This window comes from Nesoenas mayeri (assembly GCF_963082525.1).
Source record: "Nesoenas mayeri genome assembly, chromosome: 7".
Classification (NCBI taxonomy): domain Eukaryota; kingdom Metazoa; phylum Chordata; class Aves; order Columbiformes; family Columbidae; genus Nesoenas; species Nesoenas mayeri.
In genome coordinates, this window is record NC_137551.1 from 14,916,137 (window position 1) to 14,935,211 (window position 19,075).

The window sequence follows — 19,075 nt, forward strand, 5'->3', positions numbered from 1 at the left end:
TGTACACCACCGGGCTGGGATCCCCGGGACGGGCTGGCTCCGGGATGCCAAGATCGAGCCTATCCGGGCCCGATGAGGCACGACAGCTCCCGGGAGGCGACGTGCGCGGCACAACCGCCTCTCTCCGTTGAATGCTGCCCTCCCTTCGGCGCATCAGAAGCGCAGCAGGGATGCAATAAGCAGCAGGCAGGGGCACCGCAGCCCGGCGGATCCCCCGGCCGCCACCCCCCGCCAAGCCCCAGACGCGGCCGCGGCTCCCGCGGCGCCAGCGGGGGCGGGACGGGGCGGCGGGGCCGCCGAGCAGCGCTCCGGCCCGGCTGGAGCAAGTTCAGCGTTGCCCAGGCTGCGCTGCCAAAGCCGACCCGGCCCCCGCACCCCGAAACGGCCCCTTTCGGAGGCCCCTTCCACGCCCAACCCTCGCCTGGTCGCCCCTCTGTCCCCGGGGGGCGCAGCCCCGGCCAGTACGAACCTTTGTTCCCCACGGTGCTGGCGGGGCTGCCGCCGCCGGAGCTGCTGCCTCCGGGCCCCTCCTGGCGGGGACCGAGCGGCGGCGGCCGCTCTCCGTGGAAGCCGCCGCCGGGGCTGGCGGAGCTCGGCCGGGCTCTCTTCCGAGGGGGGTCCGGCCCGCAGCCCGCACTCATCCTCGGCGGGCCCGCCTCCGCCCGCCCGGCCCGCCTCAGCCGCGCGGGCCCGCCAGCAGCCGCCGAGCCAAGGCGGCAGCCGCCCCCCGGGGACGGCGCGACGGTGCGGCGGCTCTGCCCCTCCGCATCCTCCGGCCCGCGGCACCGGGCTCGTCCCGCCGACCGCGCCCTCAGCAGGATGCGCGGAAGGAGCGGCGGGGCCGGGGCTGACCCGTGTCCAGCGAGGGAGCTGGGGCAGCTCGCAGCAAAATGGCTCCCCCACCCCCCCTGCCCGCCTCCCCGCCTCCCCGCCTCCCCGCTCACCATGGCGACCGCGCTCCGCCCCCGCCGGCAAAGGGCGCGCGGGCCGGAAAGCAGCGCGGCGCACTTTACGGCGGCGCGCGGAGGTCGTTGCGGCGGCGGAGGTCGTTGCTGCAGCGGGCGGCGGGCGCGAGGCCCGGCGGCGCCATGGAGGGCGGCGGCAACACCACCAAGGGCACGGGCCTCGGCGGCCTCTTCGGCGCCGGCGGGGCCGGGTACTCACACGCCGACCTGGCCGGGGTGCCGCGTGAGTACCGGCGCGCAGGGGCGATCGGCGGGGCCGGGTGGCGGGCCCGCGGGCGGTACCCGCTTCCTGGCAGCGGGGCAGGGCCGAGCGGCCGGTCCCTGCGGGCCCGGGGGCGGCCGCGCCGCTCTCGGCAGCCGGCGGGGAGCGGGCTGGGACAGGGCCAGCCCAGCGCGGCGGCTGAGCGGCCGCTGGGCCCCACGCGGCTGCCCCGACCGGAGCGGCCGCAGGTTCCGCCCCAGCCCGCGGCGCGGCGGCAGCGCCGTCACACCGACACCGGTGACAGGCGGCGCGTCCGGCCCGCCCGCGCTGCTCCGGAGCGCTGCCGGAAACGCGCGTGTCCCCTGACACCTTTTCGTCAGTTGTGCGGCTGAACGGCGGGATTGTCGCCGCGTCCCCGCACGCGGTCTGCGCCTTTAGCTGACCGGATGTGAAACGGTTACCGGGGAAATCGGTGTCATTCTGTTTGTTTTCTTTCCTTTCAGTAACTGGAATGAGTCCTTTGTCACCATATTTAAACTTGGACCCCAAATATCTAGTACAGGTGAGAAAACGGTTGGTTTTTATTGCGTTGAACTCGATTCCATTGTTCGTACGGTCACATGTGAAGATCTCAAGAATCCTGCAGTGCTGTGCAGTGTGTACCGAAGTCTAGAGTAGTTGAAAGAAACAATTTTTTTCAGTATTATTCCTAATAAAAGCTTCCAGTGCTGCAGCATCTAGGAGAAACAGTGTTAATAGAGAGGATAAAACAGCTGTGTCACTATAAGCCTGCCACTATTGAAAATAAGAGGTCTCTCCCTGCTCTGAGGCACACAGCCCCAACGCACCCTTACACAGGTTTGGCATTTGTCACACCCTCTTCTAAGCCCCCTCAGTCAGTAAGAGCAGCCAGAAACTCTCCCCTCTTTTGATAGATGAGCTTTCTGTACTGTGATGAGTTCAATCAGTTTTCAGTATTCAGCCAAACCCCAGACCTGATACTGGGTTTGCCATCATATGTGCTGTCATTCACAGCACTTTCCTTATGCCGTTTCGCAGCTGAAGGGAGACAATCATGAAGCAGAGCTTTCTGTTTTATTCTACAGAATAATGTTGCTATTGTACTTACACAACTTAATATTGGTTAACATTACATGATGGCCCATAGGCCATTTATTTTCCATAAAGAAAAGAAAATAATTTAAAGTAATTTAAAATCTTACAATATTTTTCTTTCTCAGAAGTAATAACTGTAGCTGAAAAGGTTTAAGTTAATCCAATAAGGGTGCATGTTTTAATGAGTTTATTTTGTTAATATTTTCTCTATATTTATATACATATGGCTTATCTGAGAACCTGAAATTTTGCAGAAGTAGCACTGAGGGTCAACAGTTGTTTAGTATCTGCTAATCTGTTTGCCTTTTGTTTCATGGTGCACCGCACCACTGCTGCTTTGGAAGGGGAAAGCTCTGAATGCAGTTCTAGTGGCTGCTGTTTATATTTCTCTTTCATTAGAAGCTGTTGTAGTCAATATTACAATGTAACACTCCTGTAATGGTAGAAAACAGGATATGCCTCTGTTTGAAGCAGATTCACTAGCATGATTATCTTGCCTGCTGCTGTTATTTAGACTTCTTCCAAAAATACCCTATACAGTTATATAGTTAATACAGTATATCTAGGATCATGTTAGTGTTACAAATGGTATAACAGAGTTTTTTGTAACAAAGCGTGCATGTATGCTAATAGTTGTCTTGGTTTTTGTGGGGCTTGTTTATTTGTTTTTGTTTTAAAGCTTGTTTTGAAAGAAAAGAAGATATTTGTGTTAGTGTCATGAGTAATTTACAAAACAGTTTAAAAATACCTATTGACGTAACTTTAGAGGCTACAGTTCATGTTGTAACACTTCACTGCTCTTTGTGTTTAACACTAGTAAGTACATTGAAATAAAAGGGAATGCCATTTAAATCTGGGATTTTTTTTTTTTGCTTGAACAAGTTGCCCAGATAAGCTGTGGGGTCTCCATCCTTGGAGATGCACAAGACGTGGGTACGGTCCCAAGCAACCAGCACTAGCCGCCCGTGCTCTGAGCAAGTGCGTTGCACCAAACAGTCTCCGTGGGTCCCTTACAACCTTAACCATTCAGTGATTCCAAAAATTCAAGGAAAATGATGTAGCCAATATTTTAAAATATAAGAACTTAAAGTCCTAGCTTTTAAGTTGGTTTGTCTGTGAAGGTGCATGTGGAGGGGTGAACATGTCCTGTATTTAAAGACCATCCATTTGCTTTCAGAATGCAGAAAGTCAGCCTTTTTGGTGAGAATCTTAACATTTTAATCATGGCATTCCCACAATAACAAATGCTACAGTGGTTCTCTTCACTTTAAAACCCACATTCTTTGGTAGTTCATCAGTACAGGCACAAACGGATGTGTTTTCTGCAGTGCTTTTGTTACCTTCAGCAGGTATCCATTATAAAACAGGCCTAGAGGATGGGCTTCCTAGGTTGCTGTTTCTGTAGAAACAGAGAAGTTATATACAGACAGCGATTGCTTCATCTTGACTTTTTGGACAGCAAGGAAAACTCTAAGAAACTGCTAACTAGTGTACGCACTGAATTTCTCCAAATATCCAGTTACAGGGAACATAGAAACCATATTATAGGTTCAGTTTATTCATACGGTATTCACAGTTTCAGAAGCTGTGTTTTTTTTCCTGTATTGCCATCCACATTTAGTGCTAAGTGTAGGCTAAGAAAACCCCTTAAAATGCAATTACTTGAGCCTGCAGTTGTTGCTGTCGTATGTCAGTTAAATGGGGCCTGAATAATACAACTGGAAGACACATAAGCATAACAAGAGATCTTACTGCTTTAGCACCTTATTGACATGTGTGCATCTTCTCAAGGTCTCATATTGAAAAAGTGCTTTGGCCCACCTTATCTCTACACATATGCTAGTTATCAACCCATTTCTCTAGCTTTTTATACAGATCTGATTTATGAGAACACAAGCCTGTCCCTGTGGGAGAAAAATGCAGGAGTAAAACAACAACAACAAAAACAACACCAAAACCACCAGCCTCGCATATTTCATGACTGATCATCACTAGTTTTGAATGTTTTCCTTTTTTCTTGTCTTCAAAATAGGTCACTTATTTCAGTGGCAGGAAATACTTTTCAGTACAAAGGCAGTTTTTCTTCAGTGTCAGAGTAGTGGAAAACCTTAAAGCATTACTGCATCAGTCTAGTTTGCTCCATGAGGAAACAGGGCTGCATTATCAGACAACAGGAAATTTTTTAGAGGGCTATGAGTCTTGTATTGCCTGCAGCAAGGTATGATAAATAATAAAGCAAATAGTCATTTTTTAAAAAAGGAAAGAAGAAAAAAGAAACAAACCAACAGACCGCACAATACACACAATATGAATTGTTTGGCTGCCTGATGTAGTTTATAAAAAGGACAGCTAGTGAAAAAAAAGCTGCCAGTTTATCTTTTTAAAGTCCTTTTTTTAATAGCTATTAAAGCATACACATAATGTATTCCACCTCTGTGCTGCTGTACACAACAGTTTTCCAGAAATTCTGGTTGTATCTGGTTTTAATTTAGGTCATTGTAACTTTGACATGACCTACATTCTGAATCAGGTACACTTGAAAAATACAAAAGTGTGTGTTTGTTTTGTTTTCCCCCAGGATACAGATGAGTTTATCTTGCCCACAGGAGCCAACAAAACTCGAGGCAGATTTGAGTTGGCCTTTTTCACCATTGGAGGATGCTGTATGACAGGTGAGTGGTTGTGTTTTTCACTTTTCCCAGCTGTCCAGGTAACATTTGTACTACAGTAACTGATAAGACTGTAAATGCCTTGTTCTGCACTCTAGTCTTACATAAACAGCTATTTGACTTCAGTCTGTACACTGAGGTGTATTCTTGGTATTTGCTTCTGGTATTGTTCCTGTGTTGCTTTGTTTTTTACCTTCTTAAAAAGTAATAACTCATTATGCTAACTAGGGGCAGCATTTGGTGCACTGAATGGTTTACGACTTGGCTTGAAGGAGACACAGAATATGACGTGGTCAAAACCTAGAAATGTACAGTAAGTATTTAATCTTTAAAAAAAAGTACACCTTAGTGACAGAGTTGTTTCTTCCGGCTTGTATAATGTTAGCTCTGAATATACTGCAAAAATAAATGTATTTTTATGTCATTAGTGGGGACAAATAAGAGTCAGTGTTTGTCTTCATCAAGTTATAAAGTGATTTTAGTTACAGCGTTCAGTTCAAGCATTTTGCTTTTCGTTTAGTGACAATTGGTATGTCTCCTGACTTTCTTTAAATATTTGAGATTTACTAGTTTCGTATTTACTAGAAATCTAGTTCAAAGGCAAAACAGTGTTTTTCTATGTCAAAATATTCCCAGAAGCAGCACAGTTTGTTTCTTGCTGTCACTTATGTGACAGCAAGTTCTCTCTTCCAAATTTTCCAACCAAACCCAGGAAGAGATTAAAATGCAGAACCTGGGCCTGCCTGGATTTGCATTAGGGATGACAGAGGCACATGCTACTGGGCAAGTGGAAGTTGTGGAAGTTGTTCTGGTTATGGCATCCACAAACAGCCATGGCATTCCCATGTTTTCACCTTACTTGATCATTTGAAAGGAGACACTAAAGATAGGAACACATTTTTTCCTGCAGTGTGCTCTTCCTTCTAGAATTATTAGTAGTTTAGATATAACAAAACTTAAGTGCCTGTGAAGGAGATGTAGGAAACTAGAGGAGTGAAATAACTGGGGGAAACCATTTTCAATCCCACAGTACTTTGAGGAAAAAGGGAAATTTAGAGGAGGATTTAATATCTCCTAGTACAATTTTTACTGGCTCTGCTACTCTTGAAATTCTGTTTCTGTATTCTTCATCTTCTTCTTTACCATCTCTAGCATTAGAGATAGAACTACATTCCCCACTATAATGATGACTCTTCCATAATGTTCTAGATGAACAGAATTTTATTTTACGTATTTGGAATGAACCAAGTCAGACAGAACATGTTGAGTGGGAAGGTTGGAGAGTCGAGCCCAGCAGGTGGCAGACACTGCACACACTGCTGTTGGGGCTCACCCTTCACAGAAGGCCTGTTGAAAGTCATCACCTTGAACTGTGTACCAAGTTCCTTCCCTGTTTTCCTAATCAAATGCAAGGAAGAGACTTGCCTAGCTAGATTTCCTTCAAATTTATCCTTAACGTACACAGGTACTTTTTTTGGTGAATTTGAATTTTGCTGGTAATCCCCTGTCATCAAATATCTCATAGTATATCATGGTTAGTAAAATTATGAATTTTCTTATCAATTCAGAGTTAATGTAATGTTAACAAAATGAGAGTGGGGCTCGTAATTAGGGGGAGATTGTCAATAACCTAGCCTCTTGGATTTTTTTTCTTATTTCAAAATGAAGTTTTTCATTATTGTTTAGTTCATTACCTAACCGTATTCAGTAATAGCCTGTGCCTAGTAATGAAAATTGTAAAAAATGAAGAGGTAGTGGAAAATGAACTCAAGTCAGAAGGAACATAATGTGTGACACTTTCGTTGCTTCAAATGATAAACTAAGTTCCAGTGGTAGTCAGCTGTCCAGAGCAGGACTGTGCCTGTGATAGTGTTACACTGCTGGGAGATAAAGATCAGTCATTTCTTCTGGCTGTTGTTGTCACCGTTCTGGAGACAGCTGATGCCAGAGCAGAGTGGCACTGTGCTTCCCTGAGAGTGCACTAAAGATTTGCTCTCCCTCTTTAGTGCTAGTCTGGAAGCGTACATACAGAAATACTCCGGGTACTTTACCTTTTCTTAGTTTGACAAATGGTAGCGCAAAAGACTGTTTCTTTTCTTCCTGACTTGCTTTGGTTCAGCCTTGCTTTTAATACTCACCCCATTTATTCAAGCATCACCACGCTCCCTGACACGTGGTCCCTGTGTTGCTTGCAGCTTCTCAAAGAGCAATAGCTTTCTTGGAGCTCTTTCACCCAGTTAAGTCAGTGTGAGTGTATCAGTCATTCTCAGTAGTTATGTGTAATTACCATGTCAGGAACATTTATGAACCATCATAAACACTGCCTCAGTGTCAATACAGAGAGCTAAATGTTTTTAAACCTTTTTAACTCCTTTATAGAATTCTAAATATGGTGACAAGGCAAGGAGCGTTATGGGCTAACACTCTGGGATCCCTGGGTAAGTAAGCTCATTATCTTGTAAGAAAAACAGTTTAAAGATGTAACTGTTTGATGTGAAAGTGTATTCTCTAAATTTTCATTATGAAATCCATAAGGAAAAACTGCAGTTGTTGTTGTTTTGTTTTTTTCCTTTGGGACATGAGGGCATTTCAGTAGGCATTGAAAAGGAAATTGAAGACTGAATCAGGATTTGAAGCTTAAGTAGCCAAAAGCCTGTAATTTACCTCCCAAATTTTTAGTATACTACAAACAAGAACTCTAGCTATGGAATAACCGAAAATTATAGGTAACTCTTACTTGTCAATAATTTCCAGTTAATTCACAATTTATAATTCGATACCTCTGGAATAACTTTATAACCTAAGAAGAGACTCTAGTCATGTGAGCAGCTTCCTGATGTCTGTTTCCAGTTAAGAGTGGACAAAATGTTCATTTGTAGAAGAAATGTGATAGTGACTTGAAGGCTTAGCTTTTTATAATGTTAGCTTAGCTAGGAAAATCACATATGATATAATTCGCTTTAAATCTGAACATTGCTTGTAAGTAATACAGGTTAGAAATAAGAGAAGATAAAATGACCTAAAGCCTAATGTGTGAGAAAGTTCTGTGAACTGAGGTTTGGAGGGGAAGTGGGGCAGGAAATAAAATCACATTGGTTGCCTTGGGAAAACTAATGCCCCGTGGAATACAAGCTCCTTAGCTTCTTCCTCCCCAATGTTAAAAGAGCAAAGGGTGCTCAGTTACTTTGAAAGGAGAAATCCAAAACTTATTATTTTGAAGAAGATTAATGATGGAACTCCTTGCCTCACAAAGTGGTCATAGAGGAGAAATTAGCAATGTTTAAAACAGAGATTACATCATGTTATAACCCAGTCTACATATATTTGAATTTTGAAAAGTGCATCAAAGCATAGGCCAAGTTGCATTTATTACATTTTGTTTCAGTATTATTCCTAAAGAGTAGATACACTTGCTATTTAATGCTGCCATCAGCTTTTGAGGCATCATACAGAGGCTATAGTCAGAGAGGGGATTCTGAACTACAGTGAGAATGGCACTTTTCCTAAGAGATGCATATTGCCTAGTGAGACTTGGGGGGGGATGTTTTTTCTTTTCTATTGGAAATATAATCAAAACGTGTCTGAAAACCGAGATGCTGGCGTCCTGCAGTTCAACGTTCCAGGTTAAGTGATACATTAACATGTTTTTTCAGCTGTGTTTGAAGAAAGATTACTCAAGAAAGTGTTTGTGCATTCCAGTAGCAAATTGTTTTTTTTCTAATGAAATATGGCCTCCCAAGTCAGGGTTAAACAGAATTTGGTATTTGGGGGATTTGGTTTAGCTCTGCCGTGCCCTAGCTACCAGAGAAGCTTATTTCAAGGAGCTGAAGTATTTCTGCATCTTCCTTCACTTGCGCAGCATTTCTGTACCTCAAAGATTCCTTTTGCCACTACTGACAATTTTTGCCATTCTGTTCCTGAACAGAGGTAGCAACATCTGTGTTAAACAACTTTTAGAAATGTTGAATTCAGCTTTTCCTTCCCCACATTGTTAATACCACATGCTACTAAGACAAGGTAAAATACCATTGCCTCTGCTGAATGGAGAAAGAGGCTACTGTTCAACTCATCAACATTCCTCTAGTTGCTTTTGAAGGATTTACAGGCTTTTTAGCAGAAGTAAAGATTTCAGATTCTTGGAGGACATGGGTGAATTAAAGTGTCATGCTGTTTTTATCACTTTAAAATGATGACATTCTCTACTCTTATGGCAGCATGAAATATGGTTATATCATGAGGAATGAGGATGGGGGTGCCTTTTCCCTTCATCAAAATGCATGGATTATGTATGCATCCATACTAAAAGCCTGTGCATTTTTCTTTCCAGTCCTTTCCAGGACAGTCCCCAAAGTTCTCCCAGAGCAAAAAGCCCTTTGGGGACAAAGTTTTTGGGCAGAGTTGAAGCAGCTGTAAGTGTCAAATCCCAAGCAATCTAATAGTAATTTGTAATGGGAATATAGCCCATTGTATTCCATCTCTCTCTTGCTAACATGATCTGAATGCTGCACTTAATTTGCATTTCATCTCAGTCACACATGGGCAACACTTTTCTCTGCTACCTAGAACGTGGTGTTGAGTTTAGTTTCATGCCATCCACAGAAGGCAGTATAAAGCCTGCTAGTATGAAGTTGAATCCTCCAAGGTTTTTCAAACAAATTTGAATTAGCAAAATTGGCTTAGACTTCAATCAGTCCTTTATATCACGTATTTATAGTGTCTTGAGGCAGTACTACTACTAGTACTACTTTATAACCAAACTATAACTAGAGAAAGAAAAGTTACCTCTAAAGTAGAAGTAGGTCTGGAAAAAAATACCAAAGACAGGATTTGGCAGAGAATTCTCTCCCTTTAAATAAACAGGAAATATGTATTTCAGAAGCATGGTCTAAACAGTTACACAGAGTCTGGATTCTAAGCCTTGTGTCTCAGAGAATGGGAGCTTTAACTTGAATTTAATATGTTTTTCTTTCCCAGCTCTACTTTACAGTGCATTCGGAGTCATCATTGAAAAAACACGAGGTGCAGAAGATGACCTGAATACCATAGCTGCTGGAACCTTGACAGGAATGCTGTACAAAAGCACTGGTAGAGTAGCAAAGTGTTTCTACTTTTCCTTTTCTTGTGTTTTATCCTATTTATTAAGATTCTCATTACTTTTACTAAACACTATCCTACTCCAAAATCTGGCAGTGTAAAAATGAAATTATTTTCTTAATGCCAAAAAGGGAAAAAACCTGAATTATGCTGTCTACTTCCGTGGTTAACAACAATAACTAGAAATATTAAAATGAGACTACTCTCTCTTAAGTATAAATGAAACAGTGGTATTTATCCAGTACAATCCTAAATAGAGTGTAAGGCAAAATAAATTTCCAAATGAAGGTTAATTAAAAAAATACACTCTCAAGACAGTGAAAATCAGGAATGAAAATTTAACGTGGATCCTTTTTTTTTTCCTTAAGATGAAAGATTTTGGTAAACCAGTTTTACAAATTCATGTCATTCAAGTATGCAGAAAGAAACTAATATATAGGGTTATTACTGTTAGGGCTATTAGCTGTTTGTGAAACTGTTGTCTTGTGGTAGGACTCTAGTCTTTGCATAGTGGTCAAAACCAACAAACAATGTTACTGGTGAACGGCGTGCGTTTCAGGTTCGTTTGCTGACGCATACTGAATTGTTCGCAGAAGAGAGGGTCTGACCTTTATCAGCAAAACGCCTGATAACACATATTCCAAGCTCAGCAATTGGAGGGATTATAATTTTTAGAGGACTACTGGGTACCACAGATTGACATTACCATAGGAAAAAAGTATAAAATTTAAGTACCTTGATAAAGGTTTGGCTATATGATTTACCTGTACTTTAGTGAGGAGATAATTCTAGAATTAACCTACGTACTTTTGCATACTTAACGGAGCCTCAGCATCTTAGAAGCGTTCCTGAAGGCCAGCTTTAGATATGGGGCAAAACAGCTTGAGAGACCTTATCTTCTTGTTGGCCTAGATTAATTGAAACTAGACATAATTGGCTTGAGCAGCCTTCATACATACTAGCTTGTGCACTTGCACAAGCACACATAGCTCTCTTGTAATCAACTATTTGGGATTTCATGAGTGATATGCCAGATTGCCAACAACAGCTAGATAGGGTAGCAATACAGAAATCTAATGCTTTCTGTAGGAAGTTATCACTAAGAATGAAAACTGACATCTTACACTAGAGCAGAAGCTTCCCCTTTACCTTTCAGAAATAGAGAGCTTGCATTACATGTAATCTCTCTTTTGGCACAGTGCAAGCACGGATAACTGCTCAGTCACATGTGCAGTCGTCTGACACTCCAAAGAATTTTCTTACCAGAGCACAGTGGGACTTTTGTAACATAAGATCTACTGAACTAATAGTAGCTCTGGTTGAGGTGAACGTAGTAAGTCTGTGTTCATTACAGTATCCTATTTCAAGTGTGTTGTGCATATGAACGGTAGTCTTAAATCAAGGCTTTTCCGTAATCCACAAAGGGTGGATCCAGAGTTGGAGGCATTGGTGTTCAAACACTCTGATTTCCCACTTCCATCATTCCTGTTCTGTAAAGAGATATGGAACATATTTTAAAAGGAACTGCATAAAGTATGGCAGGCTTTTTATTACTATTTTCTGATTTATTTTCAAACACAGCACTGATGGAGGATTCATCAGCAACTCCACTGCACTGAAAAATACTCTTGGGTACACTACAAAGCCTAGACTGAATTTCTGAAACAAATTAAGCCTTTGCTGAGGGGAACAAGTGGATAGGGAAAAAAAATAGCGTGAAGACTTTTTGAAGGCAAGATTTGTTGTCCCAAACTGGTCCCAGTTTTCACAATTTGTCCTTGCAGAGGTGTTAATCATTACCAAAATGCTGTCAGTTAAACAACAAAAGGCTTTCCAGAATACCCATGGTTTAGAGCCGTTAGATTGTGGACAGTTTTGTGCAAGGCTGCTTAGCACAGCTCACGTGTCAGAAGGTTAAAAGTTCTGCAAGTGAGCAGTGTGTAAGTTCAGCCCTCCTGTGTTCACTGGAAGTGGCGTTGGCCACTGGAAGTTCCCCATTGCAAGTGACTAAAGTGGTTAAGTCCCCAAAACTTCTGAAGGTCTTGCAGGGAGTGAGTCAGAATCTGTTAATTTGACATTATAAACCGAATGTTAGCTGTAACCCGTGTCGGCATACTGGGTGGCTTAGATTAACAGATGTTGAATTGATTTGGAAAGTAAAGCTAATTTGAGGGACTTGGAACCAGGACACTAGTTGATCCCTTTGACCAAAGTGATCTCTACTTTTCACATTTGTTTACTTACTGGATTTTAGCCCAAATGTAGCAGTGAGAGTACAGTACTAACTTGTTACACTAGACGTGCAATTTCATGGAAGCTGCATTTTGAGCTCACAACTTAAACTGGATGTTCTGGGTAGAAATTAAGTGATGGATGACAGAAAACCCATTGTGTTCCTTTAGCAGTGTTTTTTGTAGTAGAAATGTTGTTGCAACTTAGTCAATCCTGTTAGAGTTTTGCTTTAAGGGCATCTGGTACCCTAAGTCCATGAGGATGGCTTTTTCCGTTAAGTAAGATCCTATTCTTTATTCTTCAAGCAAAGGCAGAAATTGAGGTTTGTTATGCCAGGGTCTGGGGTTTTTTTCTTCTGATAGATGTTACTAAGCAGAAGTACTAACATACCGTAAACAAATATTTAGCCCTCTTGCGTGCATTTTCAACCTCTTTTCTAAATCAAACATCTTTAATTTGTTTTCTCATCGTTGTATTGGTCTCTGAAAGTAGCAGAAATCAAAGAGATGATTGTCACTGTGCACTATGTCACCATCATTCCCTCCCACCATGAGAACACACATGGTTCCAGTCACCATGTCACAAAGGTACAGCTGGCTGAGGATCTCACACTCCTCAAACACACAGGATTGATCACTCGGGAAAAATATACTGAGCTAGGTGGGACTTTGTTCTGACTCTGTAACAGCCATTAATTTCTCATTGAAATTCCTGTCGGAGACTTCAGTAAGCAAAAAAAGTTAAATAACCTTTACCTCTTATCTGAGGGTTACACAGGTTGTAGATGTTCTTTTTCTTAGATAATTTTTTTTCCTCCCTTGAGGTTAGGGAAAACAAACTAATGCTGTGGACAAATTATCTGTTTACTGTACTTCTGTGCAGTGGGAACCTGATACTAGATAGAGCGTCTCATGCCTTTTGCACAAGAGATGTTACATAATTTGGTGTAAAACTCTGCATCTGAAGAGAAGGGAGTAGTTGTCATTTTAAAACCTCACAAAACAGCCCTGAAAAGTCAATACATTATGAATTAACTAAGAAGGGCTAAATGTTTTATTGCTAGCAGTAAACTCTGGCCAGAGCTAAAGATCAGTTTAGTGAGATTCAGTGGGTAGGAGTTCAGGGCAGTTGTGTTAACTAACTACTGGAGCTACAAAAGCCTCCTCCCTTTGGGCTCCATCTGTGTTTTCCTTTGGGCCAGACAGGGTTTTTTGCTTGTTTGTGTTTGGTGGGGAGGGAGAAAGAGGAGCTTACAGAGTGCTGCAGGTATGGCCCTGGGATATCCTGATATTCTGCTTTATTTGGAGAAAAGCAAGTAAAGGGTTTGCTTCTGAACTTTGAAGTTCAGAGCCGTCAGGCGTTTTAGAAATTAAGAACCTCTGTTAAAACCTGCTTTTAATGTGACAGGTCTATAAGACTATTAAACAAATGGTATTTAGTGAAGGAATTTTGTTTCAGGTCTGAAATAAGAAGGCAAACTACAGGCAGGTGCTGCAGGTAATAGCTTATTGGGTGTTTCTTTGTTACTGAGGCCTAATGTCTAAGAATACGCATGGCCACTGAAAGCAGTGCAGCCTTCTGCCCAGCTCTGCCAAGCAGAAACAGTGAACCAAGTTCTCAGTGCTGTGGGATTTGCAGGGTTCTTGCTGCCATTTACAGTAGCTGAACTAGTTTCCTGTCAGTCAGGCTCTGTGCTTTCATCCAGTGAGAAAACAGGGTATTTTAATAACGTTTGCAAAGTAATTTCAACAGCTTTGAAGCTTCTGAACTTGTAAATTAAATTGTAAATTCCTTTTTTTTTTTTTTTAATTTAGCGTTCACACCACAGTAACTACAGGAAATTTTCCCTGTTTCAGGCTTTGCTGCTTTGCTGTTTCTATATTTTAACCGCAATCCTATCTTAGCTGCAGCAGTATGAAAGTGGAACATGCTTTTCTGGAATGTATCTTGTTTCTAAAGCAAAGTTTAGCAGTTTCCTCTGTAATTTCTGTACCCATGTACTTTGCCCACACTTGCAAGATTTCATACAATGACCCCCATGGAGCAGCAGGAGGAAGCTGTTTGAATTTTCTGTGGACATAGGACCACCCACAGATGTTCAAACAAATGTCTGCCTAATGGTTCAGAGGGTCTAGTCAGCTACTGCTGTGCTGAATTTGGAGCAAAACCGAGGTTGTCTTGTACATTTGAAAAGTCAGACCCTTTATACCGTTTTAAAATATTTTTGTTCCTAAAAGCCCTAAGTGAAGAGAAACTGCATTCTGAAGATCTGAGGGAGACTGAAAGACAGAAAGCTAATTACAACTTAACTATTATACTTCATTTGACATAAATATGTGGGTCTGGGTTTTCAGTTAATGTATTTCTAATATTTGCTGTTGGATAGTTCATACTTTAAACATCTCAGGAACTATTCCAGGGTAGTGGAGTAGCACATTCTGAAAACAGAGACAGTAAGGTTCCAAATGGAAGATTTTGCCCTCATGTTATGCTATATAGATAATTATTTGACCCGCTATATGAGTAAAATTCAGTGTGAGTGGATCATGCCATGAAGAAATGCCAAGCTGTGCTATTAGGATGCTGGATGTCATTAAGTACTCTGAAACCTATTGTAAATGCACAGAAGAGAGACAGTGCTGTATGGTGAAAGGATGCAGCGGCTAAAGCCAAACAGAGAACTAAATTCTCCCTTAAAGAGCATCAGATATATCTTTGGAAACCCACGGCAGCTTCTCAACTATTGTGCAAGTTGCCTGGTCTCAAAATACCTGCTTTCAGAAATGTCTGTCAGCTGGAACTTTATCTTGCTCAGACATGCAAGATTAGGGGCTTATAACCACGTTTCTAACAGAGTTTGTCAAGTCAGACTTTGTATCAGAGGCTTGCAGAGAGCGATTGCAGAGGAGGGGTGGGAATGTGTTCTATCTTGCCAACACAGCTGGGATGGGAGTGGAGAATTTTTCTTCCTAGCAAGGTAATCTTCTCAGAGGGCTTAACATCTCCTGCCCAGCAACCAGGCTGCACTCTGCAGTGCCTCACTGTTTGATGTCTGCCACAGACCTGGAGGGATTTACCCAAATGCAAATCTAACCACTTAGGGAAGGTTTTTTTCTCTCCCTTTTTTTGTAATTACTGCAGATAGTTTCAGAAATCAAGTGCAACTGCTACAAAACAAATTACTGATAAAATTTTGCAGCAGAGTCATAGGAAACTTTGTAAGAAACATTTCTTACATGTTTTCTTGCTGGATTTTTTCCAAACTCACTCAGTTGTGCACGTATACCGACTCTGTAAGTTTAATTCTGGTTTGTGAAACCGACTTCCATTGAAATATCTTCTTCAGCAAAGTCCCCAGGTTGTCTGCAAGACCTACAGAGTGCTGTAGGCCCGGTGATTGACTCAGACCTGCCGTCCTCACCTGACTGACCTCAGCACAGGAAAACAGTAACAACATTTGCATTCTGAGCAGTACATCTTAGCAGCATCTTGTCCACATTGGCAGGATGCTAGAAAGTAGCTCAGCTACCCAGCTTAAGATAAGATACCTTTCTTTTACAGTCCTGACTGCCCACAGTCTGGAGCCAGGCTTCGTCAGCCTTCAGCCCACCTTTCTTCCATAGGAAGAATAAGAGTTTAAGGGGAAAGGAGGGGAATTGAAGCTAGGGGCTGAAGGAAGAGTCTGCAGGAACAGCCCTAGCTCTGTACTGTGTTCCATTCTATGAGGATGTTCCACATTTTGTGCATTTCTCTGTACACCAGAACAATTAGGAGAACTCTTTGGGGGTTTCTTCTGTTAAAAAATGCTTCCTAATATAAACAGCATCGACCTCTCTAATGTTTTATTCATTTTCCCAGAAGTAACAAGGAGTTAATATTTTTACAGATTATCTCAAATACTTGTTTTGCACAAAGTGTCCTTTAAATTTCACCTGTGGCTTTTTGCCAGAAGCTGCTTGCATATGGTTAGTTCTGTGTACCCAGCTGCAACCCCTTCATTTGAAAAGCTGTTTGTGCAACAAGTCCTATCTTTGATAATTCATCCTGAAGTTTATATTTGCATTGCTAAATCCTGATTTAGGCATGTAGGTGCATAATCAGTATGGCTTTCCTTCGAGCTGTGGAGTTCTCAGCAGTGAACTCAGGCTTAGCTCCGACAAAACCCTTGGATTGTCACAGCTGGTCTGGCAATGAAATTTCTAGAAACTATGGCTAGGTATGGACTGCAGTACCAAGTCCAACTTCTGCTATCACTTCTGCAGCTTCTTGGTTTCAGTACGTGCCTGGGCTATGTGAGGAGCTTTAACAACTCCAGTAAAACCCATTTGATCTTGCAGCACTGGTGATGCAGTCTCAGTCTAGCTGACGCCAACAGCCTCTTGCCCCACTACAAGGCCAGATGTGATTCTGAGGGAAAGCTTTATGGCCCATAATGGGAAGGGAAAAAAAAAAATCACTGATTACTGAGATGCTTTTCTTTTCAAGTTTGAGGAATCTGAATTCCACTGTCGGTTTTACTAATAAAGCAGGCAGGTTTTATCTAGCTGTAAGTGAAAACTGGCCTTGTTCTCTACACTGTACACATTATCTAACTTGCTTTGGCTAGGATTGATAAACTTTGCAGAATCTAATTCAGAGCAGTTTTCCTAGTGTTGAGAGTCATGCTCTCAGATGTGCCTGTGCATTTATAGTGTGCTCTGGGAGCTTTACTAAGGCACTTGCTACTGCTGAGGAACAGAAACCTTCTGCTGTTCAGTAAAAGCAACAAGAAGTCACTGCTGCCCCTGTACACCACAACCCTCGTGTGGGTGGAATGGAGTTCACAGTATGTTTACTGTTGTGATGCTGACTCCTGGCTCCAGCCAGGTGTGCTGGCTCCTGGTATTAGCCAAACTTGCCCTATATTTTTACCTTCACAACTTGCAGAAGCTTCAAGTCTTGAGCAGTTAAAATTTTAAAAAATATATATTTTTTAAAATCACCTATGTGACTAATTTTTTACCATTGCAGGATAATAGTTTTGAAGATTAATAGTAGTAAGAATAAAGGAAGTTGTTTAGTGTATGCCCTAGTAAATCCTTTCCGGTTGATCCCTTTCATCTACTTTTTAAATTCCGAAGGCACAAAGGCAGTGATATGTTCTACATGACAGCCCTCTTGAATCTCTGGTACCCAAGGCTATGTCCACATCAGTTTATGTTGTGTTCATTTATTTCCCTCCTGCTCTTTCTCCCCCAAACCTCGTTACCATAACTGACAAATGTGATTATTATTCCTCTTCTGAAATCCTAAATGGAAGAGCCCTTGAAGCAGGAAGAGGTCGCATCTGTCTGTAAAGACCTGTGTTGAGGACAGGTGCAATAGGTAAAGTAGGACTTGGGAAAAGCTGTCTTTGCTTTGAGTGTTCGGTAGTGGTTCATGCAGGCAGTAATGGTAAGGTTTAAGAAGTCAAACCAGCAGAATTAGTGTCAGGATCAGGAATGACCTTTCTTGAGCCTGGCAGTAGCTTTGAGGGATGTACACAATTAGTGCACATTCCCTTTCTGAAAATTCATTCAGAAAATAAAAACTGTGTTTCATTGGGATTCCTCTGCATTTGAACAGGTTCTTGGAAGTTACTGTAGCTGACCATGTCCTCGGATGTAATTTTAATGGGTTTTAATGTTTCTCTTTTTCAGGTGGACTGCGTGGGGTAGCACGAGGTGGTATTGCAGGTCTGACACTGACCGGGATCTACGCTCTCTATAACAACTGGGAGCACATGAAGGGCTCCATAGCCCGGCAGTCCCTCTGAGCAGGGCAGCCAGCGCTGGATGGAGGACATGCTTGCATAGTCACCATCAAACCAGTTGCAAGATCTATCTGGTGCCCCTTCCTATTTTATTTACAATTAGTGTGAAACCGAAGGAAACTGTACTAAAAGGAACCTCATGACATCGTGTAGCTGGACTGGCCCTTTCCTTCCCGCCAGACAGTCACTGGAGAGGCAGCAGTATTTGTTGGACCTGCAAGCAAGCTGAGTGGCCACCGAGATAGTTTCCCTGACACGCTCACCAGCTAGCCCTGGGCCAGAGCTGCGAGGCACACCCCACTCCCGCAGCGGAACGTGCTGCGCTGCCAGGTTCCTTGGGTTGCGGGTACTGCAACGGTAGCGCCATGCAATGAACCCGTGTCCGTAGAGCAAGTCACCGCAGGCTGTCTGCGTGCGGCACCTGGGCAGCTGGAGCCAGCGGGAGCCTCACGCAGCAGCTGGCACAGGGCAAGGCTGGGCATTCTGGCAGCACAGGGTAAGCTGTAAAAAGGGACATCATCATTAATAAAAAGGGTGGTACTTATGCGGTGCTGTTTCTGTGCTTTGCTGCTCCTGTTAAGACAAAGAAGTGCCACATCCAGTGCCTCTTATTTACAGTTTTGTTTTGAAGGACCGATGTGATAAAATCACGGGGGAGATAGTGGGTGGGGGGAAGTGAACTAACAGGCTGATTGTCTCCTGATGCGAGGTGATGGTGAGGCAGACCAGGGCTTGACTCTGCTCCCTTATTTACTCTAATAAGGAACTGGATGTTTCTTGATGAGGTACAGTTGCTGTTGGAGAACAGCTGCAATTAGATTATCAAAACACTTGGGTGCTCCAGGATCTCAGAACTTGTTTAGCCAACAGTTAGAAACGAAGGAGTATAAAAACTCCTCTCATTGCTTACTACCAGATTTTTAATCAGTGACAAGCTTTTTCCCTCAAGTAATATTTGTAGGTTCTTGGCAGACTGAAGAGGTGTGATGAGCCTACACCTTCTCCA

At 43.0% G+C, this 19,075-nt stretch overlaps 2 protein-coding genes across 2 annotated transcripts in view; one reads left to right on the top strand and one right to left on the bottom strand.

Annotated features, from left to right (window-relative positions):
- PARG (poly(ADP-ribose) glycohydrolase) overlaps positions 1 to 955 on the bottom strand; it is a 66,739-nt gene extending 65,784 nt beyond the window's left edge. Inside the window, exon 1 of the mRNA XM_080348333.1 lies at positions 470 to 955. Coding sequence (XP_080204459.1) covers positions 470 to 947 — 478 coding nt within the window. The 5' untranslated portion in view covers positions 948 to 955. The remainder of the gene's footprint in view (positions 1 to 469) is intronic.
- A 31-nt stretch (positions 956 to 986) lies between these two features.
- Positions 987 to 18,601, top strand: TIMM23B (translocase of inner mitochondrial membrane 23 homolog B). Its single transcript, XM_080348334.1, has 7 exons — positions 987 to 1,188; positions 1,671 to 1,729; positions 4,862 to 4,955; positions 5,181 to 5,265; positions 7,332 to 7,390; positions 9,927 to 10,037; positions 17,957 to 18,601. The coding sequence occupies exons 1-7, from the start codon at positions 1,089 to 1,091 to the stop codon at positions 18,070 to 18,072; spliced, it is 624 nt and encodes a 207-aa protein (XP_080204460.1). The 5' UTR covers positions 987 to 1,088; the 3' UTR covers positions 18,073 to 18,601.
- The last annotated feature ends 474 nt before the right edge of the window (positions 18,602 to 19,075 follow it).

What these genes read in the sequence shown, in the direction of transcription:
- TIMM23B (XM_080348334.1), top strand. Translation starts at nt 1,089, where the DNA reads ATGGAGGGCGGCGGCAACACCACCAAGGGCACGGGCCTCGGCGGCCTC. An exon ending in ACCCCAAATATCTAGTACAG is followed by an intron (nt 1,730 to 4,861) that starts GTGAGAAAACGG and finishes GTTTTCCCCCAG; the next exon opens with GATACAGATGAGTTTATCTT. An exon ending in TAACACTCTGGGATCCCTGG is followed by an intron (nt 7,391 to 9,926) that starts GTAAGTAAGCTC and finishes TTTCTTTCCCAG; the next exon opens with CTCTACTTTACAGTGCATTC.